At 51.3% G+C, this 27,619-nt stretch overlaps 8 protein-coding genes across 8 annotated transcripts; 3 read left to right on the forward strand and 5 right to left on the reverse strand.

Moving 5' to 3' along the window:
* Nucleotides 1-469: 469 nt before the first annotated feature.
* On the reverse strand, nucleotides 470-815 carry N7539_003281 (uncharacterized protein; the record flags this gene model as incomplete). The annotated part of the gene is made up of 2 exons (XM_056932883.1): nucleotides 470-526; nucleotides 600-815. The coding sequence occupies 2 exons, from the start codon at nucleotides 813-815 to the stop codon at nucleotides 470-472; spliced, it is 273 nt and encodes a 90-aa protein (XP_056792842.1).
* Nucleotides 816-3,553: 2,738 nt separating this feature from the next.
* Nucleotides 3,554-4,240, reverse strand: N7539_003282 (DNA-directed RNA polymerase core subunit RPC19; the record flags this gene model as incomplete). The annotated part of the gene is made up of 4 exons (XM_056932884.1): nucleotides 3,554-3,687; nucleotides 3,782-3,858; nucleotides 3,952-4,043; nucleotides 4,127-4,240. The coding sequence occupies 4 exons, from the start codon at nucleotides 4,238-4,240 to the stop codon at nucleotides 3,554-3,556; spliced, it is 417 nt and encodes a 138-aa protein (XP_056792843.1).
* Nucleotides 4,241-9,553: 5,313 nt separating this feature from the next.
* N7539_003283 (uncharacterized protein) lies at nucleotides 9,554-11,071 on the forward strand (the record flags this gene model as incomplete). The annotated part of the gene is made up of 2 exons (XM_056932885.1): nucleotides 9,554-9,753; nucleotides 9,850-11,071. The coding sequence occupies 2 exons, from the start codon at nucleotides 9,554-9,556 to the stop codon at nucleotides 11,069-11,071; spliced, it is 1,422 nt and encodes a 473-aa protein (XP_056792844.1).
* A 957-nt stretch (nucleotides 11,072-12,028) lies between these two features.
* Nucleotides 12,029-13,255, reverse strand: rrp36 (putative pre-rRNA processing protein; the record flags this gene model as incomplete). The annotated part of the gene is given in 3 exon segments (XM_056932886.1): nucleotides 12,029-12,649; nucleotides 12,667-13,017; nucleotides 13,100-13,255. 3 exon segments carry the CDS (start codon nucleotides 13,253-13,255, stop codon nucleotides 12,029-12,031), a joined length of 1,128 nt encoding a protein of 375 aa, XP_056792845.1.
* N7539_003285 (NIF domain protein) lies at nucleotides 13,248-16,137 on the forward strand (the record flags this gene model as incomplete). The annotated part of the gene is made up of 2 exons (XM_056932887.1): nucleotides 13,248-13,281; nucleotides 13,706-16,137. 2 exons carry the CDS (start codon nucleotides 13,248-13,250, stop codon nucleotides 16,135-16,137), a joined length of 2,466 nt encoding a protein of 821 aa, XP_056792846.1.
* Nucleotides 16,138-17,256: 1,119 nt separating this feature from the next.
* On the reverse strand, nucleotides 17,257-18,998 carry N7539_003286 (putative translation elongation factor eEF-1 subunit gamma; the record flags this gene model as incomplete). Its single annotated transcript, XM_056932888.1, has 3 exons — nucleotides 17,257-18,263; nucleotides 18,709-18,904; nucleotides 18,969-18,998. 3 exons carry the CDS (start codon nucleotides 18,996-18,998, stop codon nucleotides 17,257-17,259), a joined length of 1,233 nt encoding a protein of 410 aa, XP_056792847.1.
* A 239-nt stretch (nucleotides 18,999-19,237) lies between these two features.
* On the forward strand, nucleotides 19,238-20,276 carry N7539_003287 (mitochondrial 37S ribosomal protein uS9m; the record flags this gene model as incomplete). The annotated part of the gene is made up of 2 exons (XM_056932889.1): nucleotides 19,238-20,105; nucleotides 20,185-20,276. The coding sequence occupies 2 exons, from the start codon at nucleotides 19,238-19,240 to the stop codon at nucleotides 20,274-20,276; spliced, it is 960 nt and encodes a 319-aa protein (XP_056792848.1).
* A 2,272-nt stretch (nucleotides 20,277-22,548) lies between these two features.
* On the reverse strand, nucleotides 22,549-24,293 carry N7539_003288 (uncharacterized protein; the record flags this gene model as incomplete). Its single annotated transcript, XM_056932890.1, has 3 exons — nucleotides 22,549-22,735; nucleotides 22,786-23,056; nucleotides 23,255-24,293. 3 exons carry the CDS (start codon nucleotides 24,291-24,293, stop codon nucleotides 22,549-22,551), a joined length of 1,497 nt encoding a protein of 498 aa, XP_056792849.1.
* Nucleotides 24,294-27,619: the final 3,326 nt, after the last annotated feature.

A 27,619-nucleotide genomic window follows, 5' to 3' on the forward strand; every position in this document is an offset into this window, starting at 1 on the left:
AGCAGAAATAATCGGCCGACTTGAATTGAGTGAACAGAGCCAGAACTCGTCGGTTGCATTCAGGAGACAACAGTATGTTCTAAGGCAAACTTGAATCCTGCTATTAGCACTAGGCAGCCTATGACAAAATCGAGTCAACGTATCTATTAAGGCATGATCCAGTTTGAGATTTAGCATCAGCGCGTAAGCGGAATAGACGACACGTCCGCCTTCAGGGTTGATTTACTCGATCGAGTGCTACATTTAAGGAAGACCTAAACGTAAGTGAGATCCAGTATTCCAGTGTAAACTAATCCATACTCATTAGTTGGAGACTAATGCTAAAACACCAAGGTTCCAACGGTCAATCAGCAGACCTTCCAAGAGCACATCAAATCCAAGTCCAAAACTGATCAGTGCCAAGTTCAACCCAGCAGGATCAACTCTCTCGTTCATATTTCAGAGGATAAGAGAAGAAAACGCATTATATTTACAGAAGGTGGTTGAGGGAGCACTGGGCGTTGACGTCGAGGTTGACGAGGCCGACCTAGAATGTGAAGAGTCAGCACAATGCTCTCTGCAGAGTTCTCCAAAGGAACATGCTAGTGGGATGGCCGTACCTGGTTGATAGCGGAAGAGTCGCAGCAGTAGACGTCGCCGCCAGAGCAAGAGTCACCAAGAGCTCCGGGAAGGACGTTGCCAAGAGTAATCAGACCTCCGTTTCCGTTACCAGAGCAGACAATCTGCTGGTTGCTGGCACAGACGGCCTTGGGGGTGGCACCGGCGAGGGCGAGGCCAGCAAGGCTGACGGTAGCGAGGATGGACTTGGCGAACATGTTTGCTGATTCTAGCGGGTACCATTGATTGTTAGCATGTCTTCAGGTCAATCAGGGCGATGAGTTGTCTTTTCGTGGAGGTATGAGTGTAGATATGGGAATTTGAAAAGCGTACAGGTTCTGAAGGGAACTGGGAGAATGATAGACTTGGTTTGATAGCAAATGGATGGACTTGTTGGAGCTTGATGAAGGTAAGTCATAAACACTTTTAGGCCTCGGCCCGAGTCTTTAAATAATCGAGATTTGCTCCATCAATGCGACGGTGTCTTGGATGCGCGTCTTTGTGAAAACGTCAGTGCCATGACCCATAGACATGGTCAACACATGAGTGGTGTGGTGCGTATGGACTAGAGCTGTAGAAAGCCAAAGCTTGCCGCGTGCATTCTTGAAGCTCATGATCTGCAGGAGCCTCCATCGGTCCCAAAGAAGTCAAGATCGACTCGGCAGAACCAAGGCTATCAGCGTTGCAATCGTGATGGCCCTCAGGGACGACATAGTGGATCATGTCCACGAGTGAGGCTTGTCTGCAAATGTCCACCCCTTGCTCAGAAAACGTGAATTCTCCCGGGCCCAGCAGGGCAGACGAACTAGATTCAAGAGAGAAAGTCGCATCGAGTGTCTGCCTTCCACTTCAGTTCAAATGGAACCTCACAAGCTCTTCGAGCACTGGTTTGGGAAGGTTTGCCTTGTTGGTTGAGCAGCAACGTGGCCTGCAGTTTTCGTTTGCGGAGGACGTCCACGGTGATGGAACTCGCGGCTTCAGAGAAGGCAAGTAATGTACAATGGATTCGCCCCACATATGCGCTCTTTCCCAAGAAGGTACCGACCGGATTGCACATGAGGAGATATGTCAAAGTAAGAGACCCACGGCAAAAGTCTCCGGTCCCAAGGGTGCCATGTTCTGTGAAGAAGAATGCGATCGCGGCTAGATCTTGGTAAAATCCTCCGCTTACCCGGGTCGTCATGGTACTATCACGATAGGCCTCAGCAGCATCCCAAGAAAAATTACAGTACATTGATATGCACAATTTCCTGATGAACACCATTGTCGATTAACTTTGACTTTCGACCTCACGCTTTGTGAATGCAAACCTATTAGGGTAGTGTCAATCCCGGGAGCTAAAGCTCCTGGGAAGCTCCACTTTGCGGAGAATGAGTACTTTAGGTTCCATCAAGGGCTTGATGGCACGTCGTACGTTTTCGGAAACTCCTCAGCCTCTGGGCTGGTGCTCCAAAAAGCAGGTTCGTCCTCAGTTGGAATGTGCCACAGAACATGACTCGAAAGAGTGGTAGCAGCGCTCCCGCGCATCTCCTTATTTGGTTCTTCAGGTTGATTGACTCAACGTGAGCGGTCTCCACCTTCGAGGGGGGGGCTTAGACCGAACGACAGTGGTATCGGCATCGTCTTCGTCTTCTGTTTTCATTGACCGCCTACCATCTGAGCTGTAGCTCGCTTCTATGACTGGGCTGTTGAATATTGAGACGGTGAGACTATTATTAGGAAAGGTGAGGAGAAATAAGAAAGGGGATGATCATGGACATGTCATTGGTCGATCTGGAACAGATCATCCATTGAAGTAAGCTTGTGAGTCTCGAAGTACTATTGACTCATGTGGAGTGATGACGGGACTCAGCGGTCTTGGCTATGGAGAGGCTACATACTTTGGGTCTGTGACAGAAAGGCATAGCTGAAAGATCCCAGATCATGGACGAAAGCGCATGGCCCTACTATTTTTGGACAAATGACACGCTACTTTGTGGTCCTCCGAGATATCCTACTCCCAGAGGTACCTTGAACTGACTAGGTACTTACATCCGTGGGGCTTCCTCCTAGTATTATCTCTCCTGATAGGCATTTGACTTTGAACGTATTCCAATCTAGGCATGCTCTGTATTCATCGTAGGGGAGTGCCACGATAAACACTACTCTCGTGCTCTACTAGAAGTAGGAGGGCCAGTTGGCCCCCAATCTACCGATATCGTGGAGCTGCCTACACGTCTCGATTTGATGCTCGTGAGAACGCCGATCTCTTTGCGAGATTCAGGCCTTGACATAACTGTGAAGACAAAAAAAAGCTCTCAATGGGCCTGTGATCGCCACGATTCAGGAAAAATACCTCTCTGCCCTGCCACATGCGATCGATCTACCAAGTCTCATGGTCAGCACCTCAAGCATTCCAACATGAAACAGTGCATGAAGGCAAGATCCACCGGAGCGAACTATAATGGTGGACATGGTCGATCCAGGCCCTTCTATGGATGAGCTCAACGAAAAGGATCGATGTGATCTCGTGATTGAGTTCTTTCGAGTCTCCTCTGTTCGGACATTAAAGTTTAGTATTGTGCATTTCGTCACATGTCATGAAAACTCCGGGGCTTATTGTGGTCGGCAGACGACGTTCATCAAGACTGCCGACTGGAATGATTGTACCGACCCCCTACCTCAATCATTTGGATCTGCCGGAAATGTGCTTTCACTCCTGCAATCGGACCGTAGATCGTCACAGGAGGAATTGTTTCTCCATTGCACTGGAACATGAGCCTCCACGCGTGAAGGAGTCGGGAGCCAAAAGCAACGACTAAGAGATCATAAAAAGAAGTATCGTCATTGCTGCTGTCAAGCTTTTAGCTTTTTTCCCAAAACGCCAGAAATAGCACTAAAAAGAGATCCCCCCTGCAATACTACATGCAAATGCAAAACAGACTGCTGTCAAAAAACACTGCCCCGCTGCGATGGTCTACCCCTCCATAGCGTAGGCAGCGTCATCCTTGTATTGATCACGAGCAACAGTGAACTTCTCCGTGACAACGTCGCAAAGGTCCATCAAATCATCAAATCCCTTCTCGAGGGCTTCGAGGGCGGTGGTTGTATCTTTATGGGGCAATGACAGTCAGTATATCAATGTTCAATGCAAATCCACATTGGTATTCTGTTCTATTGGGATAGCAGCCGCTTGCTGACATACTGTCGGTTTGAATGCGAACGTGCATCTTGGCGTCGGACGGGTGAGGGATGGTGTAACCGCAGAATTCCACCGCGGGGCTGTTCAGACATGGTCAGTAAGACGCTCGGTCAACCGTCACTATTGCTGTCATCGGGATATCACAGCACATGGTACTGTCTGGAAGAACTTACTTCTTCATGATGGTGTATCGCAGCGCATTACCCAGAGTGTGACCTTCGCCTTCGAATTGGAACGAGGCAGCAGTGTCGGTAGAGCCGGGCAGCTAGTTGGCAAGATTCGAGCGTCAGAGACATGTCACAGGTCATGTCCTTGTAGAACTTCAACTGCCAATGGGACACAACTTACAATAATGACACGCTTCTCATCCAGCAAGATGGGGTTGACCGGCTCCTCCATTTCGGCGTCCATCATGGACTGGTCATTCTCGTGCGCCTCTTCGGAGTGAACAGAGGCGGGCATGTTGTCAGAGATAGCGGAGGGTGTTTTTGCGGCGATTACGGCTGCAATTGATGATTTTGCGGTATTGATTGCGAGTATGAGACGATTTAATCAAGTCCAGTCAAGAACTTTAGCTCTGTCTGGAGAATGTTGCGGTCTTGTCTGTGGTTGCAAGGACTTCGTCGACAATACTTGCAACTCCAACAGAAAAAAAAGCGGGTTATCGATAACGGCTGTCTCACCGCCTTCCACTTTTGGGAGAAAGCTCTCCCTCGGCCACTCCCTCGGCCACTTTATTTTAGATATTACAAAAGCCCGTGACGGGCCGCCGATCAAAGCCTGAGCCCGGCCCGCGGGCTGCTAAGAAAGGGCTCCCGCTCGGGCCCGACTTAAAGCCTACAGGCTTTTCATAGGCTTTACTTAATCCAAGGATATATAGATCTTTTAAAATATAAAAGCTGAGACTAGATATTGTAGTAGGGAATCCGGTTACATGTACCTAGAGCAGATGGTTTGCAGAGGTACGTGTGCCTGATGGTGGCCTTATAGTCGGGAGAGGCTATTTGGGCATTACGAGAGGGGGTCAATCAACTTGACCACCAAGGAAATCGAACAAGTTCATGGGATCCGGGAGATCCATCGGAGAAGGGAATCGAGGATTCAGGACGGTCTTTACAGTCGGATTCTTTGCATTGCAATGACACACTCTTTTTGATCTTCACTTGTGCCCCTTGACAACTGTTGTACGGTCGGGCTGGGAGATCTCTGGACGTGCGTGCTGGTGGTTGTGGTTTGGTTCCTCTATGACTCGACCTGTCTGGTGAGATCAGACTGCCTTGAGCATTCCCCTCTACAATATCTATATACTCTGACCACTTGAATGGGCCAGCGGCAAAGGGACTAGCGAATTCAGCGATTTACAGTATCATGCAGCTCCGATTTTCTGCGACCAGTCGTTCCTGACCCATCGATAAGCGCCCGGGGCGTTCTGGCGTTCCTGGGATCGTGTTGGTCGTGCATACCCGAAGTTCTACCCAATTATCCGCACAGGATGTCGTCTATACTCTACGGTCTAATTACAATGTTTTTATTCGAATATGTTAAGTGAGTGCATACTGAATGCTGTATATACCATATAATACCGTCAACCCCTGTCAAACGTCAGAGAAGACTTACTCCACCGTTCATCTGACATGATTGCAAAATTCTATTATCATCGATATAAACTAGACTTATGACCGTGAAGGTTGGCCTGTTCGCAATGCCCGTCCTAATTTTAGTCGGGGGTGCGGCTGGGTCGATTGTGGCTTGAGTCATGTCCACTGTGGCGTTGTGAAGATCATTCAATGGCTCCGGCTGCTTCCTGATCAATCCTTACCTCTGAACCCGAAAACAGATTCTGGGCTAGGTGCTGTATAGGCGAAGACTTGGAAGCCGGGGATTTGCATGAAGTTTGCTTTCCTAAATTTCTGTCTATCTTTTCTTCGGGCTGAACGTACGATCTAGAGATCCATTGCCTCGTTTTGGGTGCCCACTTTATTGGGCAACCCTGCTGATTCGTGGATGCGCTGGGCTTACTTTTGATTTGCTGCAGCTGCCTGATATGCACGGTGGGATCAAAGTGAGCCCTTTAGGTTGTGGACCGGCAGTACACGTCTCGGTCAAAAAGGTACAGTAATGGTACATCCTAGAGATAGTAGGCATGTACTATCTAGAACGTAGTATGTACTTTGTACAATAAAGGGCCATATGAGGAAAGTCTTCCACGGGCCGGCTGTCTTACAAAACCTACTCATCTATGTATAGGCGCATGATTGGACTAGGGCAGTGTACATGATGTCCATATTTGAGACCAGTTCGGGTAGCATGGGGCATAAGATTTCTAGTTGCCTGGAATCAACTTTAAAGAGTAGTCTAGAAATGACGAATTGGATTCATATGCATGGACTAAGTTCCCTTAGAGCGGCCTTGATCTCACCCTTTCTGAAAGGAACATCGCTTCTTGGCCCAGTTTCTTAGGATTTCTTATTACATCTATGGAAATGTCAGATTGATTACAACTATGGAGCTTAATAATTGGTCCATTACCCCCTCAGAGCCGATGGCATTATTGGTAGTGACAATTTCTCGCAGAGGTTAAGGAGCATACCTTGTGTAGCACGGACCACACCCAGAGTACCTGCCTTGTCAAGAAACAATCGTGTATATGTAGAACTTTGTTTACCCTGTACTTTTAGTCCTAAATAGGTGATTGTCCGTGTAGACATCAGCACCATCAATCGGGTCGACACGGTCCATATACAGAAGATCATTCTGTTTCAGTCACCCCCAAAGCTTGACGAAGAACTTGAACAACACTGGTAGCGCAGAGAAGACTTTACCGAGGTAGTGGACACCGCGGTCTACCTAGCTGAATGATTTGTGGAGATTATTGACCGGGCTTTTAATTGTGGCTTCTCCTTTTTCCTTCAATGCGGTCGGGCCATTGGTTCACTCCAGAGTGGCCAGCAAGTGAGTTGATGCGACGAGCCAATCGCCATAGACTCTCTCACCAGTCATCTGTTGGTCATCGTTTTGAAAGTTCCAGTGGCTCTTACAGGCGAGTCGGACAGCACCTTCCAGGAAGTAGAGTCGCCCTAGAGCCGAGACAGGTTAGTCTGGATCGGGTCTCACGAGTCACGACACAATGGCTGGACTCTGACGAGGGATCTTGAGACATTGGAGCTGATCTTCCGAGACAGATTCAGTTGATTCAGTTGATTCAGAGGTCCATTGGAAACAAAGCTTCCCAGTTCAGATGGTCTAAGCTTGGAAGTGGCTACTTCAGACCTGTCATGTGAAAAGATTGGGCCAATTCCATTGAAATTGTCGCGTGGAGAAGGACAGCTGATAGACCAATTGTGCAGTGGTCAGCGACCTACGGGAACGGAAGGCTTGAGAAAGATGAAACTATCGATAACTGGAACGCCGGCGGTCGCAGATCCGCTTGACAAAACCCCCGGCGGATGATTAATTTTCCCGATTCACTCAGTAGAGTCAGTAGACTTTGTATTGTCGATGGGCCGAAAGCACCAATGACTCAATCAAGATCTGAGTGTCATTCATTTGATTATGTATTGCGCAACTTGCAGTCGTGGCCACTTGGACCTTTTACTAGCTTCTTATTCTGACGACCTTTTGACGGGATACGCAGAAGAGCAAGTACAAGAGATCTCTTGACGGAGTGCATAGATTATAGAGTGAATACACGGCTACATGCAACTAAATGTTCCTGATTCATGGATGAGACAGTTTCGGACAGCCGCCGAACCTTGCCGACTTGGGCAAGGGCAGGCTTTCCCGGTACTACTATATGCCTATGGTACTACTGAGTCCACAGTCCCTACTCCTTAGTCTACGGACTACCGAACTATTACAAGAACTGTGTAGGTCATTTGCACCACGGGGGTAGGTACCGTCTAGGTTCCCTCAATGATCATGGTAGTACATCATCTTAATGATCTTATAGTGATAGTACCCTCACGACCTGCTAATTTACCTCCATGGCTCGCTTCTTTGATCTGCTTCAACATCTATCCTACCTTCGAAAAGGAAGCACTTCAGTCGGGTCAGTTGCATTTCCTTCAAATGAGATGATCATTGCACTTTGGCCAGACCGAGCACACTACTTTACTATCATCTCTGTGCCAACTTGCCAAGTGCTGTACTAGTGTACTGCCATCCTTCAACTTGGTCGACCCGACCGAGCACAGGCCCATTCCCCCCTCAAAAACGAGAAAAGAGACCAGAAACACATCGTGTCTCAGCCAGAGAAACCTGATACGCTAGTCACGCCAGTGGGTGCACCAGATGTTTGAGCACTGGCCCACCTGTCTGAGATCCAGGAAGTCACAGTACCTCCACGGAGGGACGGTAGACCACTCTGGGGGGCCCAGTACGGACGGAACGAGGTACTCGGTACCTCTGGCGTATGCGATGCAGCCCCCTGGTTCGGGGCCGTAATTCCTCCACTTCCACGGGGGAGTCTCCATTCTCCCAAAAATCCCCCAAATCGTGCTGCAATCGTTCCCAGATTGTCCCTGAATTCGACCTCGCCTCCATCTGCGCAATCCACTCCCGTCTGAACTCGCTGGTCTCGTGGGTTGGGGAGTTTGGGATTCCGGTCTTGCCTCTCTTCTCGGGCTCTCTGACTTGCTATTGCAGTGCGCACACTACACTTGCCCAGGCGAACGATTGCACCTATTCCACGCTGCGATCAGTGCACGAAATTAATTGACCATGGTTCTTGTATCATCCGCAGTGCTTGCCTCAGCCGTCTAATCTGGAATTTGGCACTCTCGATCAAACCTTCCCCTCTGCTCTCCACTTCTCATCCTCTCCTCCCCTCCAGGGTGAACAGAACACTGCTCGCTAGTCATTATTCTCCCTCATCGGTCGATTGAACAATTCTTGATCATTTCTTCTCCTCTTCTCCTCTTCTCTTGCCCCTTCCTCCCCCCCCCCCTCCCTCTCTCTCTCTTCTCTCTTCCTCTTCTGCAGGGCCCAGACCGTCCTTGTCCTCTCCCTACACTTTCCTCTCTCGCGATTCCTGTCCGTCGTTCCTCGCTCCCCTCATCGCTTTTCCGCTTCTTTTCTCTTCCTCTAGACCACTCAGGGTGCCTTGGACAACTCCCGTTCTCTTCCCCCGGTCTCGTTGTCCGCATTCCAACCGCCTCTTCGCGTGTACCTGTCGCGCGGTCCATTTCTCTCGCTTATAGCTCTGGACTGTCTTTGACGCTGGTCTTCTGCAAGTCGCGTTTGCTTTGCCGCCGATCTGCCGCCTCCTCGGGTCGCTCTGCTCAGGGTTCGTCTTCTTCGTCGTGATCGAGAACAGAAATCACCCGGTCTCGTTCGTCCAAGCCTTGCGACACATCTTCCCTCGCTCTGTTCTGTGTGCGCCTGGGTCGCCTCTAGCCGCCTTCCCTATAACCTTCACAAAGGTGCTTTCCACCTGGACCTCCCACCGTTCAAGATTCAGCCTCATTCAGCCTCCAATACCAGCCTCCAACTCAGCCCCTACGACCGGTCTCAGTGGGCCTCAACTTCCTCGGTCGTGGTTACTTCAGCTAGCAACATTCCGATCGAGGCTACCCCGTGCTAGTGGATTCGCGGCGACCATCTCTCCGCAGCCATCGTTCCGAGTCGCCATTTGACAAGAGTCTTCAATTGTCTCAACCGTCTCCGTCACGTCGGCTAGTGACTGCAATTGGTGCTCTATCTTTTTTGCGATTCATCCATTTCGTGACTTTCCGTCAACTAGTACACTTTCTATTTTCTATCTTTTTTTACTACAACATGTCAACCGCTGTTGCATCGATGACGCCAGCTTCCATGTCCACACCTCATACGACGCGAGATCCCAGTCCCAAAAACACCACCGCAATGGTCGGGTCTACCGCCGCGGCGCCGGCAAACTCTTCGCCTTCACGCATGTCGACTACGTCTCAAGATGCTCCCGCTAAGGGCACGCCGGAGCACCGCAACCCATCTCCACAGTAAGTTGGATGTTTCCTTCCATCCGCGCGACAGGCGTCAACCTCGAAACAGCAATCGCTGTTGGATCGATTACTCACACTCTGTACCTCCCATAGATCTCAGAGCAGCACTGGTCCTCGCATTCTTGTCAAGAAAGAACCACCTTCATCGCCGCGCATCCAGAGCCGCCCGCGGCCCCGAAAGCTAGATCTGTCCACCAGTTTGCCTTCATCCAGTGGCCTCCAAGTGCGCAATCCCGGAGGTCCGATGACCGCTAGAGAAGGTATCACAATGCAGAATGTGGGCCTCGCATGTCTGTCCCCGGGCTTTCAGACTCATGACCCCGTCATGCGAGAGCAATTGCAGCGCAGCATGTCGGTACGAGAGCAGCAGCGATCCATCATCGAGGCGCGGCTACACAAATCTGCCAAGGATGACGGTCCCGAAGGGGTCAAACCCTCCGAGTCCAAGTTCATGGCTGTACCACCCAAGTCAAGCTCCAAACGACGTCCCCCTCCCGGCTTGTCCATCGTGCCGCCTTCCGCTTCTCATTTCGCCAATGAGAGAGTCATCCAATCCGCCCCTCTCAACCAGACATTCACAGGCCGATACCAACCGCAACCCTTGACCCGTCACATTGTCAACCAAAGCCCAACCCTGGGCTCAACATCACACATGCATCACGTCCCTGCCACTCAAACCAACAACCGTCTCCCTCCCCTCGCGGATGTATTTGGATCGGAGACGTTGGGTGGTCGGGACCGAGACCGCGATCACCGCGATCGTGAGCGTCCCACCATGTACGCCCACGCCTCCAGCTCCAACTCCTCTCAATCAAACCTGGCGCCCCTACCGTCCCCTGGGCTGCCGGGAACATCATCTCAAACGCCCGGACGACCAAGAGAATATCGCTCGGCGGAGGAAGCCGTCCAGGAGATGTCTGGCGGACGAGAGGACCTGCTTCCGCGGATCGTACACTACGGCGGTCATCAACCACCTACCCCACCATCTCCTCACCATGGTCAGGGGCCCGTAAAACCTGCGCCCCAGATCAGCGAGCCGCCTGCGCCCAGCGCACCTCATGCGCCCCCGATGTTCATGCCCGAAGGTACTGCGCGCCGCCGTCCGAGGAGTGAATATGAATCCGATAATGGAAGCCCACCTCTCGGCCACGGCCCTGACCCCCACAGTCGGCCCAACCCGGCCGCAACCATGGGGCCAAGCTCCACATTCCCGGGTCCCTTTGGTGCAGGCCGAGATTCTCCAGAGACGCAGAGAAGAAAGAAGGAAGAGTTTCTGGGTCTCTGCGCTCGGGCTTGGGACTTGTTCCACTCCTAAATTGGCTGCTTGATATGATTTTGACCTCATCAGTCTACTCCGCATACCCTACCGCAGGACGGCTCTATATCTCTTCCGCTGGTTGAGTCAGCACGCGTGTCTTTGAGCCTCACTCGCCAATTCCTGACTTATTCGCTCCCTGAGCTGGACTATATCTAAGCTGCCACTCCTCTATACATTTTCCATCGTCAGCAATCTTTGACATGCTCTGATAATGAAGCCTGACCATTCTTCCCTTTTGAATCTCTTATTCCGATTTTCCTGCTTGTATGCGATCTCGATGATTGTCATTTGCACTTCTGAGTTTCCATCTCTCGTTTGTCAATTCTTTTTCTCTGATTGTTCTTCTTCCCCACGATTTTGATGTCTATACCACACTTCACCTCTACCTATGGTACGATAGGGCTTGTGCCGAGCCTCTGCGGAGGCTAATATGGAAAAATGGAAGGATAGGTTTTGTTCATTTTATCACTCAGCGTTGTTGACACCTTTACATCATCCTGTGGTTCAAGTACTACTTTAGGAGGTAGTTTGGGCTGCAACCGAGCGACTCTGCATTGTTCTCGCATTATCCAATGGCGTTTTGAGGATGTCATTTTCCTTCTTGGGGATTCAACCATATACCTAGGACTTGTCTACCTACATCATATAGGCGATGTCTCAGTTTTTTTTTTTCAATTCAAGTATTTGATTTTGATCTATACGGATTTTCTCTCGAGTGATCGTGGTTTCAATCGTGCAACATGAAATTCACATAGGCCGTTGCTGATTGATATGCAGCCCTGAAATATAAGACTGCTCCGGCATTCTACTTTGTCTGGGTTGTGTGAGAAATTGTCCCAGTATAGCGAAAGGAACAGTCGTGAATCGAAGGAATACATTGTCGTGATATATGTGTAGGTATAGACAGAGGATGTAGATATTAAAGATTCACCGCTCAAAATAGATATCCGATATCTACTCCAACCTTCTTCTCTTTCCGCCTCCACCACCCCCGCCACGAGAAGGCGGTCCACCGTCCATACCTTCGAACCCACGTCTCTCCATCGGCATCTCCTTCCTCTCCTTCGATGCCAACTTCTTTCTCCGTCGTTCCAAAGCCTTGGCTCGGTCTCGTGATCCCATTTCCTCGTACTTCTTCTGCATGACCTGCTTCTTCAAATCAGACTTTTTCAAGAAGTATGGTGTACTCTTCTTTCCATCCCGAATCGCTTCTTTCTCCTTCTTCTTGTGCTCTGCAATCACAGCCTCCTCGCGCTTCTTGTTCTCCCGCGCCTTTTGCTGGTCTGTCGCCGAGCGAATCTGTCGCTTCAGCGCTTCCTTCGCTTCCGGGTTCTTGGTCTGGGCCATCTGTCGCTTCAAATCACGGAGCTCAGAGGCGCGGTAATCCTCCAAGAAGGAGTAGGCCTTCTCAGAGGCTTGCGTATTCGTACCCTTTCCGCTGTGGCCCATGACAGCCGCATCGAAGCGGGGATCGCGCGCTTTGGGGGTGGCAGATGGTTCAACAATGACACGTTTGCGGGAGACGGCGTATTTGGACGACTGCACCATGGGTGCGTGTTTGGAAGATCGGGCTTTCTTTTCCCGTGAAGTACTGCTACTTCCGTTGCCAGATGTGGAGGTTCCAAGCGCTTTGGCGGCAGCCTCGCGCTTTTGTTCGCGAGCAGCTCGAATCTTTGCGCGAATGTCGTCGAGGGGGAGGCTGTTGAGGTGTCTTCTGATTCGAGGGAGGTTGAGGTCTTGTCTTTGCGCTTTTTAGGACCCATGGATGCTTGGGCTTTGGCGAGAGCGCCAAATGAAATATTGCTGAGAGATTCTTTGATATCTTCATTGGGGTCTGAGTCCGAGGCTGAGAGGGTCTGATCGGAGCTGTTGTCGCTGTCGTCTGCTTCGGAGCCGGAAGCGGAGGCTGAATTGTCTGTGTTGTCGTCCGACTCATTTTGAGACTGAAGGATGGCAGTATTTTGTGAGTGACTGTGATTCTTCGAGACCTTTGAGCTCTCAAGGGAAATATCGGCTTGGACCTACGTTATCCGAGTCCAGATCTTCGATATTGGAGTCGTCACCTTCCTCATCCTCATCCTGTGGTACTTCTTCACCACCACTAGATTGCTCGGAAAAGGCTTCATCGTCCTCGTCTGGACGCGCCCGCACCCGGCGGTTAAGTATATCAGCAATGGCCATGGCGGTCTGGATCTTCACGAGCTTCGGTACGCAAATCGAGTCCAGGACGATCTCTACAGATAAGAAAAAAATATCCGATATTGCCAAACGGCGGGCGTTTGGGCGGTGAATGCCCCGATAAGATATGACACTTTTTTTCCCCGTCCCGCGGAACCGCCCATCAACATTCGCGCGTGTGCAGTCTGTCCATGTTACGCCTTAGCGGCTTTGTGCGATCGCGAAGCAGCTTTGAAACCTCTTTCATTAGTCGATCATATAATTTGCGCCTCGCTATCCGGTTTGTGAGTCTGGAATTGTTTTTCTCTGAGGACGTTTTCAAACTTCTTCCTCATTACTGACATCGAGTCTCCATCACTTAGCCAACATCCTTCACTACGCAATTATCTCGAAATATTCTTAGCGGTCGTTCGCCAACTATCGCACTTTTCACGAGTAATTGTCCCCAATCAGTCGAAGTGGCGTACCCAGAGGAAGACACGCGCAAGAGGCAGAAGCTCGCGCATGCGCCCTCGGAGCTAAGACCAGACTCCCAGTCCTCGCACAATGCATATGCCCCGGGTTTTATAGCGGGAGGCATGGGCAGTGGCAGGCAAGATCAGGACTCACCGATTTATAGTCAGGCCCAAGCCATAAATGCCCTTCCCTTGCCAGGATTAGGCCAGCTATCGGAGCAAGAAAGGCATCAGAGCTACTCCACAGCCCCGCAGTCGCAGCCGGGGACTGAAATTGAAACCAGTCAGGCAAATCCGATTCCGTCTTCTGCGTCGAATGCGAATTGGCACAATCAATTTACCGCCAACGGTACCTTTACTCAAAATAGTTTGTACAATAATCTCTCCTTTGGCCAGACAGCGCAACTGTCGGGGCGAGTGTCGAATCAGGCCCCACCCGCTCTCCCACCAAACACCATCCATGTCCCATCGTGGAGTACAATGCAAACGACTGGCCAAGGAACACCTACCTGGCCAACGCTAAATCAGCTCTCATTCTTCCCCTCTGGATTTTCGACTCCGTCGACCACAGGACACGTGCCATTCTTGCAAACCATGCCGCCATTCAACCCGATGTTGCCGGTCCAAACGCAGAGTATGAGCACATTCGCAGGTCCATCAGCCCCGGTCTCAAACGATGATCAGATACGAAGAGCTCGGTCATTGACTCCACCCATGAAAGTGCCATCGCCTTCCAAAACATACCTGACTCAGGCGTCAAAGCCCCCAAGGAAAAGTCCCACCAAGCGGCCTTTGCTAGTCATCCTTGATTTGAACGGTACTTTGATCTATCGAAAACATCGCAGACTCCCGCCAGTCTTTGCCCGCCGCCACGGTCTTGATGAGTTCTTGGATATTCTGACAAGCCAATACGCGGTCATGATCTGGACGAGTTCCAAGCCGCCCACTCTACATGCCATTTGTGACCAGCTCTTCACGCCTGAGAAACGCAGGAAACTGGTGGCGCTGTGGGGTCGTGATAAATTCGGCCTAAGCTACAAACAGTACAACTCCAAACTGCAGGTCTACAAGGAGCTTAGAAAGGTTTGGGCGAGTCCTGAGATTCGAGCTACCTTTCCGGACAAGAACGGAACGACCTCTCAACCCAACAAGAATGGAAGGAAGCTGAACAAAAAGCAGAAGAAGACTCTCATGCAGACTCAGGCTCAAGCTCAAGCCAACGCCCCCGTCCCTGGTCATCGATGGGACCAATCGAATACCGTCCTGATCGATGACAGCAGATTGAAAGCGCTCAGCGAGCCATACAACATCCTTGAGATTCCGGAATTCACCAATGATTCCGAAGTCGATGAGACAGATTTGTTCAAAAAGGTTCTCGATAAGCTTGACGCTTTGTCACACTACGACGATGTCAGCAAAGTTCTGCGGTCATGGAACGAGCGTGTGGATGCCGGCGAGGCCGCGATCCTAGATCTTGAGATTGAGGATTCCAACGAAGGTCGAGACTCAAACTCAGATCATGATCACGAGGAAGATGGCGGCACAAGCCTCAAGACCGGCCAGGACCATGGCTCTGCCGCTCAACCTGAGCTGCGGCCTGAGCCCATTCAAGATTCCACCGGGGCCAAACGAGGTCGAACTGATCTTCCCGCAGATGACGAAGCCTCGCGGCGCGAAAGAGCACGCGCTAAGAGACAGCGTGCAAAAATTCGCAAGCAGGAGAGAAAGGCCGCGGAGGCTGCAGAGGCTGCCGGCGCGACTGCGGTTTCCAACGACGGCATGACTACATCAACTCCGAGTAATCAATTTGGTAATAAGGGTTCCAAACGCTCTGCTCGTTCCGCGCAGTACCCTGAACCATCTCGCACGGCAACCCCTCATACAAAGCCGCCTTCTACCGCTGCGGCACCAATCACCGCTCCAAACCAGAAGGTCAAGCTAAACAAAAAGGCCAAGGCCCGTCTGGCCCAGCAAGAAGCTGCTGCTGCTGCTGCTGCTGCAAAGCAGAAACATGACCCGAAGGCGCACGTTGAAGTCCCCAGCAACTCAGCCTCGAAACGCAACAAAAAGCGGAATGCCAGCATACAAGCTCAATCTCAAGACTCACACTCATCCGAGCCCTCCGCTCAGCGGGATAATCAACCGAGCTCAACTGTCCCACCTGCCAACAACAGATCCACGACTCAATCTGACGGGATTGCATCCCCCAAGTGTAGACGAACCCCAGAGGAGACCTCTGCATCCGAACCACACCCCACCACCACCACAGCTACCACTCTGTCAAACACCACTCCCAAGCCCCATGCTCGTCGTCCCGTTTCACCAGTCACAGATGACGAATCCGTCCCCGGCTCTCCAAACGGGTCCACAGTGTCGAGAAACTCGCTCCTGGACCGATTAGAAGAGGGTCTCGGGATCTGGAAAAAGTGATCTCGACAATCACATTCGACGCAAGAATTGATGAAAAGCGCGCTCACTTTTTCGGCTACTGTCTTTTATAATGTACTCAATAAAGTACTCATCACCCCCCCCCCCCCCCCCCCCTGACAATTCCTTGAGGGATATTTGTTATTCATAACTACCCGTTTATTCTGCATGGTCCAAGAGACAATTGAAGCATTCAACCTCCATCATCCATTAGCACTAGCCTACTCGGTAGATAAAGGAATGCGGTAGATAAAGGAATGATCTTATATGCTCCTCGAGCTTAAATCTCTATCGCGCTTTGTTCTCTTCACCTGGCCAAGCTCGCGGTGCCGCGTCTCGTGGAGAAGTCATTCTTCACCTACTGACCTACTTCTATAAGCTCGGTGCGCGGACCTGAGCGTGTTCAAGGATTCATTTTATTTATCGTCAGCAGATTGTATTAGATAGACCGGGAGCTGACAAAGTGCCAAGTGCTAGTCTATTTGCTACGGGAGAATAGGATGGTGATTGGAAGACTCAAGCTGAACCTGTTGCCTGTTGCGTCAATGATAGACAGAATGAGAACGGCTCAAGGCACGTTGCATGCAGGTGGGCGTTTCAAACGTCCAAGATGGCCCAAGGTCATTGCGGCTCTTGGACTGGCGAGTGAGATACACTGCGAGAGGAATTACAGATCTACACGAGCTGTTAAAAGATTTCAACAGAATCAGTCTGGACAGGGTCCAGATAGCTTGAATTGAAGGTCTAGGCGCAGTAACCTAGGAATGGACTAAGATACAATGAGGGCATCAAGCACCTCGAACGTACGAAGTCACTATCTCGTCTCACATCACAACATATCATAACCGTGAACATGTACCACATCGGTAAGAGTAAAAGGGACGATGGGTAAGAGAAATGGGGAGCGGGGGAATAATTTTAGCATCCACGACCAGGCTCAAGTGGACGAGAAAAGGAACAGATGGAAGATACAATGGATGAGCATGATAAGATTGTCAAAAAGATATCAAGTAACGCTCTCCAAGGTAGTGGGGTATTCAAGAGGGTCAAGGGTGGGAAGAGGGGTAGAGGAAAAAAAATAAAAGAAACGTTGCATGTTTTTAAATATGGGAGCGCACACGCTTATTTGAAGACGTGGCCATCAGCCATCTCGAGGGTCTTGCCATCGACGGTGACGGGGGTGTCCCAGGCCCAGATGTCCTCAACGTACTTGCGGTCAGCCTCGGAGGTGGGGTCGAGCTTCTCGAAAGTGTAGGACTCCCAGTCGGGAGCAACATCGAAGGCGGGCATAGCCTCCTGGCCACGGACCATGAAGACACCCTTGATGACACAGGCGTAGTTGGCACCGAAGACGGCCTGGCAACCGAAGAGGTACTTGCGGGAGCCCTCAAGACGGGCGTGGAAACCACCGATCAGGTTGTTGGCCATGAAGGTGAGCTTGAGCTCGTCGTTGTACTTGTAGTCGACCTTCCAGAGAGAGTACTCCTCGGGCTTGTAGTGCTCCCAGAACCAGGGCATGGCGACGGAGCGGGTGTCCTCGTTGGAGTACTGACGCTTCCACTCATCGAGGATGAGGGTGGGCTTGCCAAGGGCCTCAAGAGGGTGCTTGGCCTTGGGGGCAGCGGGGGCCTCCTCAGCAGCGGGAGCAGCGGCGGCGGCAGCGGCGGGGGCAGCCTTGGGCTTCTCCTCCTTCTTGGGGGCAGTGTACTTGACGATCTCCTCGGCGAGGACGGGGGAAGGGACAACGGCCTTGAAGGCGGGCTGGGCAACAATGGTGTTGAACCAGCGAGTGACAGCAGGGTTCTCGGAGCGGAATTTCTTGTCCAAGACGTTCGCGAAGGCGCGGAGAAGGAGGGAGGCAGAGAAGATATCAGCCAGGGTGATACGCTCGCCGACCAGGTAGGTGTTGGCGGTGAGGTGCTTCTCAAGAACGGCGATGGCCTTCAGGGCAACCTTGGAGACCTCATCGACGGTCTTCTTGTTGTAGGCGTCGAGGCCGAGGAGGGGGCGGTACCAGGCACCGAAAGAGGTAAGCAGCTCGCTGTTGGCGAAGGACATCCAGCTGACGATGGAAGCATAGTCTTGCTTGGTCTTGCCGAGAAGGGTGGTCTTCTCGTTCTGGGAGGTGACTGTATTGCAAATAGAATTAGCCGACATCGTCAACCAAAATACTTTGATGTGAATCCGAAGATGGTGATAATGATGCAATGCAATAGGTGTCTTGACTGCAGGGCGATGTGCTCCGAGAGGAACAGGACCATCCAAGGCAGCTTGGGTTCGTGACAACAAGGACACATCACCAAGGTCTGTCACAGAGGCCCTGTCCCTCTCCCATGGTGTGAAGAAATTTTTCCCAATGCTCAAATGGCGGGGTACTGGTTTCTCCCCCAATGGTGCGTGATGGTGTTTTTTTCAGAGTGTGTTTAATCTCAACATTATAGTTATAGTTTCTGACAGGGATAACTAAATGATAACTCATCATGAAAACGAACGGGGGTAGCCCGTGGTAATGACATCGGTCATATGAGGGCAAGAAGAGTCAGGGGCAACAGAGGACAGGTTGCAAAAACGTACCGTAGATGGCAATGGCAATGACCTCGGAGAGGTTGAAGCCGTTGGCACCCTGGAAGGCAGGGATCTTGCCGAGGGGCTGGAGCTTCAGGTACTCAGCAGAGGTGGTGGCCTCGGAACGGGGCACAGTGTTGACCAGCTCGAGGTCGAGGTCATTGTGCTTAGCAGCGACCTGCACCGCAATGGTGCGGGGGTTCTCCTGAAGAGAAATGTCAGCATGAATGTGCAATTAATCGCAGGTTTCCCGATGAGAAATCACATACAGCTTGGCCGTAGAGCTTTCCGAAAGACATTTTGAAAGCAAGGGATGTGTGATGAGGAAAAGAAGAAGAGAAAGGAAGAGAAGAGCGGAACGTGAAGAGGGGCAAGATGAAATTTTGTGCGGATCCCACCCCGTCGGGTTCCGGAGGAATAGTTCTTGCACAAGTCACGTGTCGGGAAAAACAGCTGTGACTTGCGAGCGAGTATGTCGGAGATGCCGTGCGGTGTCGAAAACGAAGGGTCTAATACAAGTCCTGCACAACCCTTGAAAATGGCCCGACCGACGACCAATGGTCTTGCACAGGCCTTGCAGGCCCTACAGATTCGATCAACACTCCCAGCTCGTCCTGTAATTCGATCTCTGGCTCAACAAAGGCGGACCTACGCGATCGAAGTGGAAGCGGCAGCACAGCAATCATCAACACCGACCCCGAGCGAACTGCCACCGACCGAGCTGGCCCCAGCAGCGCCCAAAATCGAGTTTGGAAATTTCCTCAGTCGCCCGGCGCGAATTGTTCCTGCATCACCCTCATACTTCTCCGGCAGCCCTCGCTTCATCGACCACGTCTTGGAATTGGAAAACCTGCAAGCTAAATATGCCTCGCTACCAACCGTCGCAGCCAGTGAGGCTCCCCGGATGGCCTGGTTCAAGCTCGCTCAATTCCGTGACTACGTTGGCGAGCCCGTCCCCATGAAGAAGTACAAGATCTTGGTGAAGATCTTGCAGCGGTTGAACCGTATCCAACCAGACATGGTTCCCGAGGAGGTCAAGACCACGCTCAAGTCGTTCCTGCGTCCCGGAAATCCCTTCGCGGTCGAACACATCTCACGAACGGTTGATGAGAATGGCCGTGCTCGTGCAAAGGGCAAGCGTAAGGAATCGACGGCTGTGGTGCAGCTAGTTGAGGGCGAGGGTGAGGTTATTGTGAATGGCAAATCACTCGTCGAGGTTTTCCAGCGAGTACATGATCGAGAAAGCGCTCTGTGGGCACTTCGATGCACTCAACGTCTGGACAAGTACAACGCGTGGGTCACGGTGCGAGGCGGAGGTATCACCGGCCAAGCCGAGGCGATCACCTTGGCCATTGGCCGAGCTTTGATGATGCATGAGCCAGGTTTGAAACCTGTGCTGCGAAAGGGTATGTACCACGCTCATTGCTACAAGCTTTATAAACCTGCCGCCATCACAGCTAACATTTGCCTCTTTTCCCCGTCTAGCTGGTGTCATCAGTGTGGATGCCCGTCGTGTCGAGAGAAAGAAGCCCGGTCATGTCAAGGCCCGCAAGATGCCTACCTGGGTCAAGCGTTAACAGGCGTGGAGGGAGACATTTTCTTTTATCAAGCGAGACTTTTCTTTTCATTCTGCCCGACCATGTATTATTTCTACCCGCCTGGCTATCTGGGCTCCATCAGTCCCGTTTTATATCCTGTACAATGCAAATGGAGCTTTGATTGAACCTTGACTCGGCTGGAGTGCTGTCCAGGGGATGTGATGTGACAAAGAAGTTATTAGTTCCATTAACGAGACGCATGCTGCTTCAGAACATCACAGGGCGTTGTTATGCCACGAGGATGGTGCAGACGGGAGGCTTGCTCCTCAGGCGAAGTGGACGCGGTAGACTTAAATGTCAGCTACGGGCAAACCAGGGAATCGACAGAGTAGGAAACTTAAATACCAAGTAAGCTAGGTAGCCCTTAGGCACGACACGGTAGATGTCCTCCGAGTGAGCCGATGACGAGGATGCACACGTAGTGACACATCCAAGTTTGCAGGATTCCAACTGAGTGGTACAACTGGCTCACCTGCACGGGTAGAGCTATGGACGACAAGTGCAGTTTCTTGTCCTTCCCATCTTGATTCTGTGTAACAAGGTGGATCCTGGAAAGGTCTAAGAGGTCCATGAGATTTGAAGAAGAGTTAAATTCAGTATGGCTTGGCTTGATTCACGCTATCCAAAGCTCACGCGAACCTCCAAATGGATCATCTAACGAGAAAAATGCCAAGCCACTTAGTCTGTTATCACCATCTTCTGTGTACGAAAAAGTCCGGTCTCCTCCAAAGATAGATCTATTCAGACTTCAGACCTCCAAAAATCTAAATGGCGCGATAGTCGATAAACATGCCTTGGTCTGTTGGCCAGTGTGGTGGCAGTTCTGTCTGCAAGACACAATGATGTATGTCGTATAGACGTACAGCACAATGACGTGGCGTTCAATTTTCGCGGCAAAGTGCCAATGTATGTGGATCTGAATCTGGACATTCAGCTTTAGATCGATCATGCAGGTCCGAATCCGATAGATGCAGGTCCGACATCGAGAATAAGCCGGGCCGGGGAAGGGTACGGGCTTGCAATGAGTGGAGACTGGAGACTGGATATGGGACAGTAATACTGCATGTGGAATACCGACAGATCACAACGCTCGATCGTAAGTAGAGACAAGAGGAAGCGGGTATGGCGGGACAAGGAAAGCGCAAAAGAACTCAGATGCGACTACAGGACTACAAGTACACTGCCCATGAGCACGAGAATACGTCGAGTAACTTGATTTTTTGTGAAGCTGGGCCTCTCGAACATTTCTCGGGGTTCCAAGGGAGGATAGTTCCTGGCATCGTTTTCTGAGACTTGTTATGTTATTGCTTCTTCTGGTGGTCAGGTTCTAATCCACCGTGACCACAAGTTCCGAAGTACAGTTAGACTCGGTCTTGTCGCTTGGACCGCTCGTATAGGTACTTTTGCATCGCGGCCGACTATAAACTGTGTGCGAAACAGGTGTAGAATGAACAATGAACACCGCGCACTTGACTAGAACGTTTAATATTCTGTATGGCAGCATGTGAGCTTGTAATATGACCCGTGTGACTCTCCTCATCGGCAACGAGCCTACCAGGTGTCCACGATTCCCGACCGTCCCGTCGCTTTCTCAAAACTAGCGATTGCGATCCGTTCGACATGCAATGTAATCGAGGGAGATCGCCTATCACGAATCCTCCGATTAGCGCCGCGCTAGTGAGCAATAGCCTCTTCGCGTGGCTGTCATTGCAAAAGTCCGATCGTCGGGTCGGGGGGTCCAAAATCAAAGTGAAGCAAGATTCAGAAGATCTGGCACTCCAATCATGTGAAATCATCGTGGCTTGTGATGATCTTCTCTGTCATGTTTTTGCTCTCGGGAGGATTCCCGCGTGTTCCGACATCTCGGGTGCGCCCCCCCCCCCCCCCCCCCGCATGGATCCATCCCATTGCGCTGGGTTTGTCATGGCTGTATGGTTTTTTGGGGCCTATGAGTTTCCCTCGCAAGTGAGGTATGAGGATTTTGGAGATACTTGATCGAGTACTAGTGAGATCCCCGATAGTGCCCGGTGGTGGATGTAAACCTATCGGCAGCTGATCTGAGCGTGTCAAGCAGGACGAGTAAGATTAATTCAGTTCCATGGCACTTGGGCTTTCTTGGTTCCCGTCGGGAAGGATGAAGCGGAGATAAACCAGGAGATGTAAGTTCTTGGGAACGATCATGAGACGGGTTGCCTTTCTCATTTGAAGAGACACTCAGCCACTTGGCGTCTAGGATTTCAAGTGGTTGTTCTCATGATCGCTGCGTTGCCAAAGCAGGTTCCGGGGTCGCTGGGATGCGGAGCAGCTCAGGCTTATCCACTATTAAATCGAGACACTGGCCGAGGACTATCGAGTCAAGACGTACAATATTAGCATAGTCCCGACCACGGTAAAGCCCCGTAACAAGACGCAGACCCGTAGATCGGAAACCTCGCTTGCTAAGGACATCAATTGCATGGCGCGAAGCTTGGACTGTAAATCAGCCTACATACCGGAAAGAATTTCCTCCTCCCAAATACCCATCTGATAATCAACCAGTCCGTGCTGCTCCAACTGGTCGCAGAAATGAATCAAATCTTTGCCGATCTCTTCCATGCGATCGCGGCTGAGCAGAGTCGTGGAGGATGGCTGGTGACCGGTGGTGATGATGTCTTGAGTAAGATTCTTCTGCTTCTGACAGAGGGCAAGCCAGCAGATGTTGAAGTCATTCCAGAACTGGAGGCGCCGGGAGTGTTGCTTGTGGTTGTCACTCAAAAGTCCTACGTGTCACAAGAACGAGATTAGACTTTTTATTTTCTGTGGATGGTGCTGGGTGCTTGTCCAATGCTTTGGAACCTCCCCGCTTTGATGGTTCCGGAGTAAATGTGGAAAGACCAAAGATCACCAGAGGCGGGAACGAGGGAAGAATGCATGAAAAGGAACGCCATGCAAGGCCCTGGAGAAACATTTAGACTTACCAAGATCCAGTGCATTCGTAACAAGCCATTCGGAAATCTCCAGTATTGATCGACTCGCATGCACTAAACTTCCAGCACGTATCTGATCCAAAGTACTGCACAAAGCTCGTTGATACTCCGGATGCTCGAACTGATCATCTGACGATTTCGCATGGGGATCAATCTGCGCTTGCGACTGCTCCAGTGTTGACGATTGAACAGGCTGCGGGTCCGAGTGCGTCGAAGGTTCACCTTCCATCGGCGTATATTCGGCCAAAACAGTTGGGAAGGATTGCCCGGCACTGGATCGCGCCATGGAATCGGGTTCATTATATGAAATAGCATTCAGGTATGGGGAAAGGCCTGGAATCCCGGTTCCAGCGCTCTCGTCTGAAAAGTACTGTGGGATGGCGATCTGATGTGATAGGGCGTCCATCCTTGTCGACTGCCGTGTCGAGAACTGTGGAACCTCGTCAAAGGATCCGTGAGTTGAACTTTGTTGGTGGCTGAAGCTGTACAGCATGGCTGAATCGTATGGAACCAATGGAATGGATTCAGCAGCGGCGCGTCGTCGATTAAAATGGTGAGTTGAATTTGGGCTCGTTTGATGGAGTTGTGAGGAGACATTTTGCGATTGATGCTGATGCTGATGCTGATGTTGGTGTTGTTGATGGGCTTGCTGGTGGTGGTGGTGGTGATGATGATGTTGATTTTGATGCTGCTGCTGCTGCTGCTGCTGCTGCTGCTGTTGCTGGGCAAATTGAGCTTGTACAGATCGCTGGGAGAGTTGATTCATGAAAGGAGCATGACGTGGTCGCATATATTCCGACGCAAAGGCTTGCATGTCGCTGGGCTGTAATGAGCCCCCGGAAAAGGCATTCCCTGTGTAGCCATAATCGTAAGACATGGTCGTGCGCTCTGGCGCCTGTGAGATTCCCGTGAGATCTCCACGTGTGCGCATGGCCTGTTCGAAGCGATTCAATCCGCGACCTCGATCTGGCGCATTGTTTGATTGGGCCATCAACTGCTGCAGCTGCTTGATGCGGCGATCGCCATCCATCAAGCTGTCCCACACGGGCCTGCGTGGATCAAGATCGGCCCAGAGGTTTGGGGACAGCGGCGGACTTGCGTAGGATGCCAGCTTGAAGAAGGACAGGTAATTTCCTCGATGGGAGTGCTTGTTCTTTTCTCCTGCCTGAATCGACGGTTTGTCGATTTGCCTTTTTCAACCTTCCTTGGTCTCAGAATCTCAACAGAAGGTTTCTGGATGTGTTTTGATGCGGTGGAAACAGTTGATGGATCAATCGAAGCCCTCTCGGTGTCTGTGCCGAGCTGTGCTGATATAGAAGTCAACCGGGTCTGTCGTTCCAAGTCCAGCGGACCCGACATACATATACAAGACCCGCACAAGGTTCCTCTGTCGAGACGAGCGATTCGTCACCGAGTTATCAAAGCATTCTCCACGCGGGTCGATGGGTAGACGGCGGATCCTCGGAATGGGTTCTTTTTGGTCCGCAGATATATGACGAATCTGATTGGAGATCTCGTGTTCGTGATGAGAGGGACGTCCACCCAAGGTTAGGGCCACACTATATGACGCTAGTGAAGAGAAGTTGTAGGGTCTGGATCCTTCCGCGGCGGCTTGGGGGGAGAGTGGGAACGCTTCCGAAGGCGTCAGATCGATCCACTCGAGATGATGAGGGACCAACTAGCCTGAATGAGGAAATGAGACACCAACCCGTGCAAAGGCAGCTTTGGGAAAAGCAGGACAAGAAGCCAGCAGGAAGGAATGTGAGAGATTCGGTCCGAGGACGGCATCGCTCATGGGGGGATGGACGGGGCCGTGAATGGGACAATCAAATCCAAACGTACCGACGAGGTGAGAGAGACCCGCGTAAAAAGCACAATCTCGATCCTTCTGGCTTGCGTTTTCCTTTTTTTTGTAATTTCCTTTTGTCAGGCTCGTGGGAGCCCGGCTACTCGGGTAGACTCCTTGAAGGCAAAGGAGAGGGCAACAAACCAAAAGAAAAGGAACCATCCAAACCTAAGAAGTACGTACGGTAGGTAGTCAAGATTGGTACTCCACAAGGAATTGGTGGTCGATTCGTGCGGGAACCAAATGACCAAATGGTCAACTGGGCTTCCAACTTTTACTGTCAAGCTCAGCGGCGTGCAGCTGTGAAGTGGATGAGGGCACAGAGAGCCCACTAGGCGTGTCGGCTCGTGAAGCTGGGATCGCGGTGATCGACCATCAAATCGACTTTCCGCTCATTAAGGCTCCGTACGTCGATGATCGCCCGGGAACCCAGTGTGGTGGTTCCCTTGGTGGATTCCCGGGACAAGGAACCCAAAAAGAAAAGTCAAATCAGTCCGAAAGGTTGGACGCTAGGGATGATGGAGTGGAATAGAGGATCCACAACACCTGGAGGATCCATGTGTATGATGACAGGAGTCGAGAGCTATCAGGGAACTAAAAAGGAAAAATACCCTTCAACCTGGAAACAGGGTCAAACAAATCCGCAGCTGCAATCTGGGCCGACTACTCTTCTGATCCATGACAAAACCAAACCCCCCAAAAAAAAAAGGAATTCAGGAGCAATATACTCAGCAGTCAAGAACTCACGGACTTGGTAGGTCACGCCTTTCACAGGCGACAGTCCCAACTACGGCATGAAGGTAACAATTGTCATGCACAGTATTCCAAATACCCGCGGCGGGCAGATGAAAAACAAGAACCCGATTGTTTGGGTGAAGAATGGCTGTTTCTGCCAGCGTCGGCTCAGGCGCACGTTCAGGTTGAAGAGCCAGAGTCTCAGCTCGCATCAGCGATTCAGCTATGGCAGCAAGGGTGTTTTGTCAACTGACTCTTCTGTCTACCGTCGACCCCAGAGCTGCAAGCGATCCACGGTATCACCATCCGCACTTGATTGATCGTGGTGATGATCCATTGTCCATTTCCGGGAAGAGTGATCGGGGGATCTCCAGAAGTTCACGTCCCGGCCCTCATCCTCTGCGTCGCGTGTAACCTGGACGTCTGGGGCTGACGATCCACGGACGCCGTGGCGGTGCCCGAAGGATGCTGCCGGGACCCATCCAGAGGCTCGGTGTTCATCATGGAACAAAAGGGGATCAGCCAACCTCATTAATGCCCAATTTCTTTGGGGGGACTTCCCCTGGTTCCTCTCACCCACATTTCTGTCCACGACAAGGAGGTGTGCTGCGCTTGGGCAGACAGGCTAGTGACGGCCAGATGGACCTTCGTCGCTCACTGGCAACCAAGCGGGAATCCCGGAGCAAAAGCAAACCCTAGAGCTTGGACTCGGGCCCTGGCATGCCTCCAATTGACTCGGCAGATGAGGCCGGCCAGGTGAATGACAACCTTTCGGTCGTGGCTTTCTTCAAATGTGGACCTGGGGTGATCTGTGTCAAGAAGAGAGTCTCTCCGTACACTTGGACTGTGAGTCCTATCACTCTACGGTCGATGTTCCGAGTCTCGACTGTATTCCCCCTTTGCCCGTCCCGTCACAACACCAGCCTCGGCAGGGCAGCAAGATCTCCTTACTCGGGCTGGCGTGGGATCGGCACTGGCAAGCAGATGCATGCCAAGGACAATGGAAACACGCAATCAAGACCTTCTCCCTGGATGGAAAACTGCACGTCAAGTCCAGGGAAGGGGGGCGGCGATCGGCCGAAGAGTGTGCTGCATCAATGGGATCTTCACTTGCGTGAGGCTCGCATCTGGTGGTCGCCGTCGCCGTCAGCCTTTCTTTTTTTTTCCTTCTTTTTTTCCTTCTTTTTTTCCTTCTTTTTTTCCTTCTTTTTTTCCTTCTTTTTTTCCTTCTTTTTTTCCTTCTTTTTTTCCTTCTTTTTTTCCTTCTTTTTTTCTCCTTCTTTTTTTCACATTCGTATTGACTCCAGCGTCCCAATGACTTCTTACGCAAACCCTCGACAAAAGCTAGCACCCTTTGGCTTTGATTTGGATTTTCCGTTTCGTAGTCTACCGTCTACACAGTGCAGTGTTCATCCGACTGATTTGTCAGGGTCATTCGGTCCCCCGGCAAACCCCAGGGATAAGAGGACCGACCGGCTCGCGTTTCTCCCCTCGAGGCAAGGCTCTTCTTCATGCATCTGGAAGACTGCGTCCCACAAACTGTCTCAGACACCATGCTGCCCACTCGGTTACTCGGCCAGCTGCTTGCTGGGCGCGTCTTTGGCGGGAACCCCTTTCTGGTCGAGCCGCTTTCTTCAAGCTCGAGCTCAGAGGAAAGGTGAAGCCGATCTGCGGCAAGTGAATTGGAGAGAAAGGGTGATCAGACGAGACAGCTTGCACTCCAATGTCCCGATCGACGCGAGAATTGGTGAGTCTGTTGAATTACGGAGTTGCGG

The sequence above is a fragment of the Penicillium diatomitis genome (genome assembly GCF_028827545.1).
Source record: "Penicillium diatomitis strain IBT 30728 chromosome Unknown utg000003l_segment0_segment0, whole genome shotgun sequence".
Taxonomy (NCBI): Eukaryota; Fungi; Ascomycota; class Eurotiomycetes; order Eurotiales; family Aspergillaceae; genus Penicillium; species Penicillium diatomitis.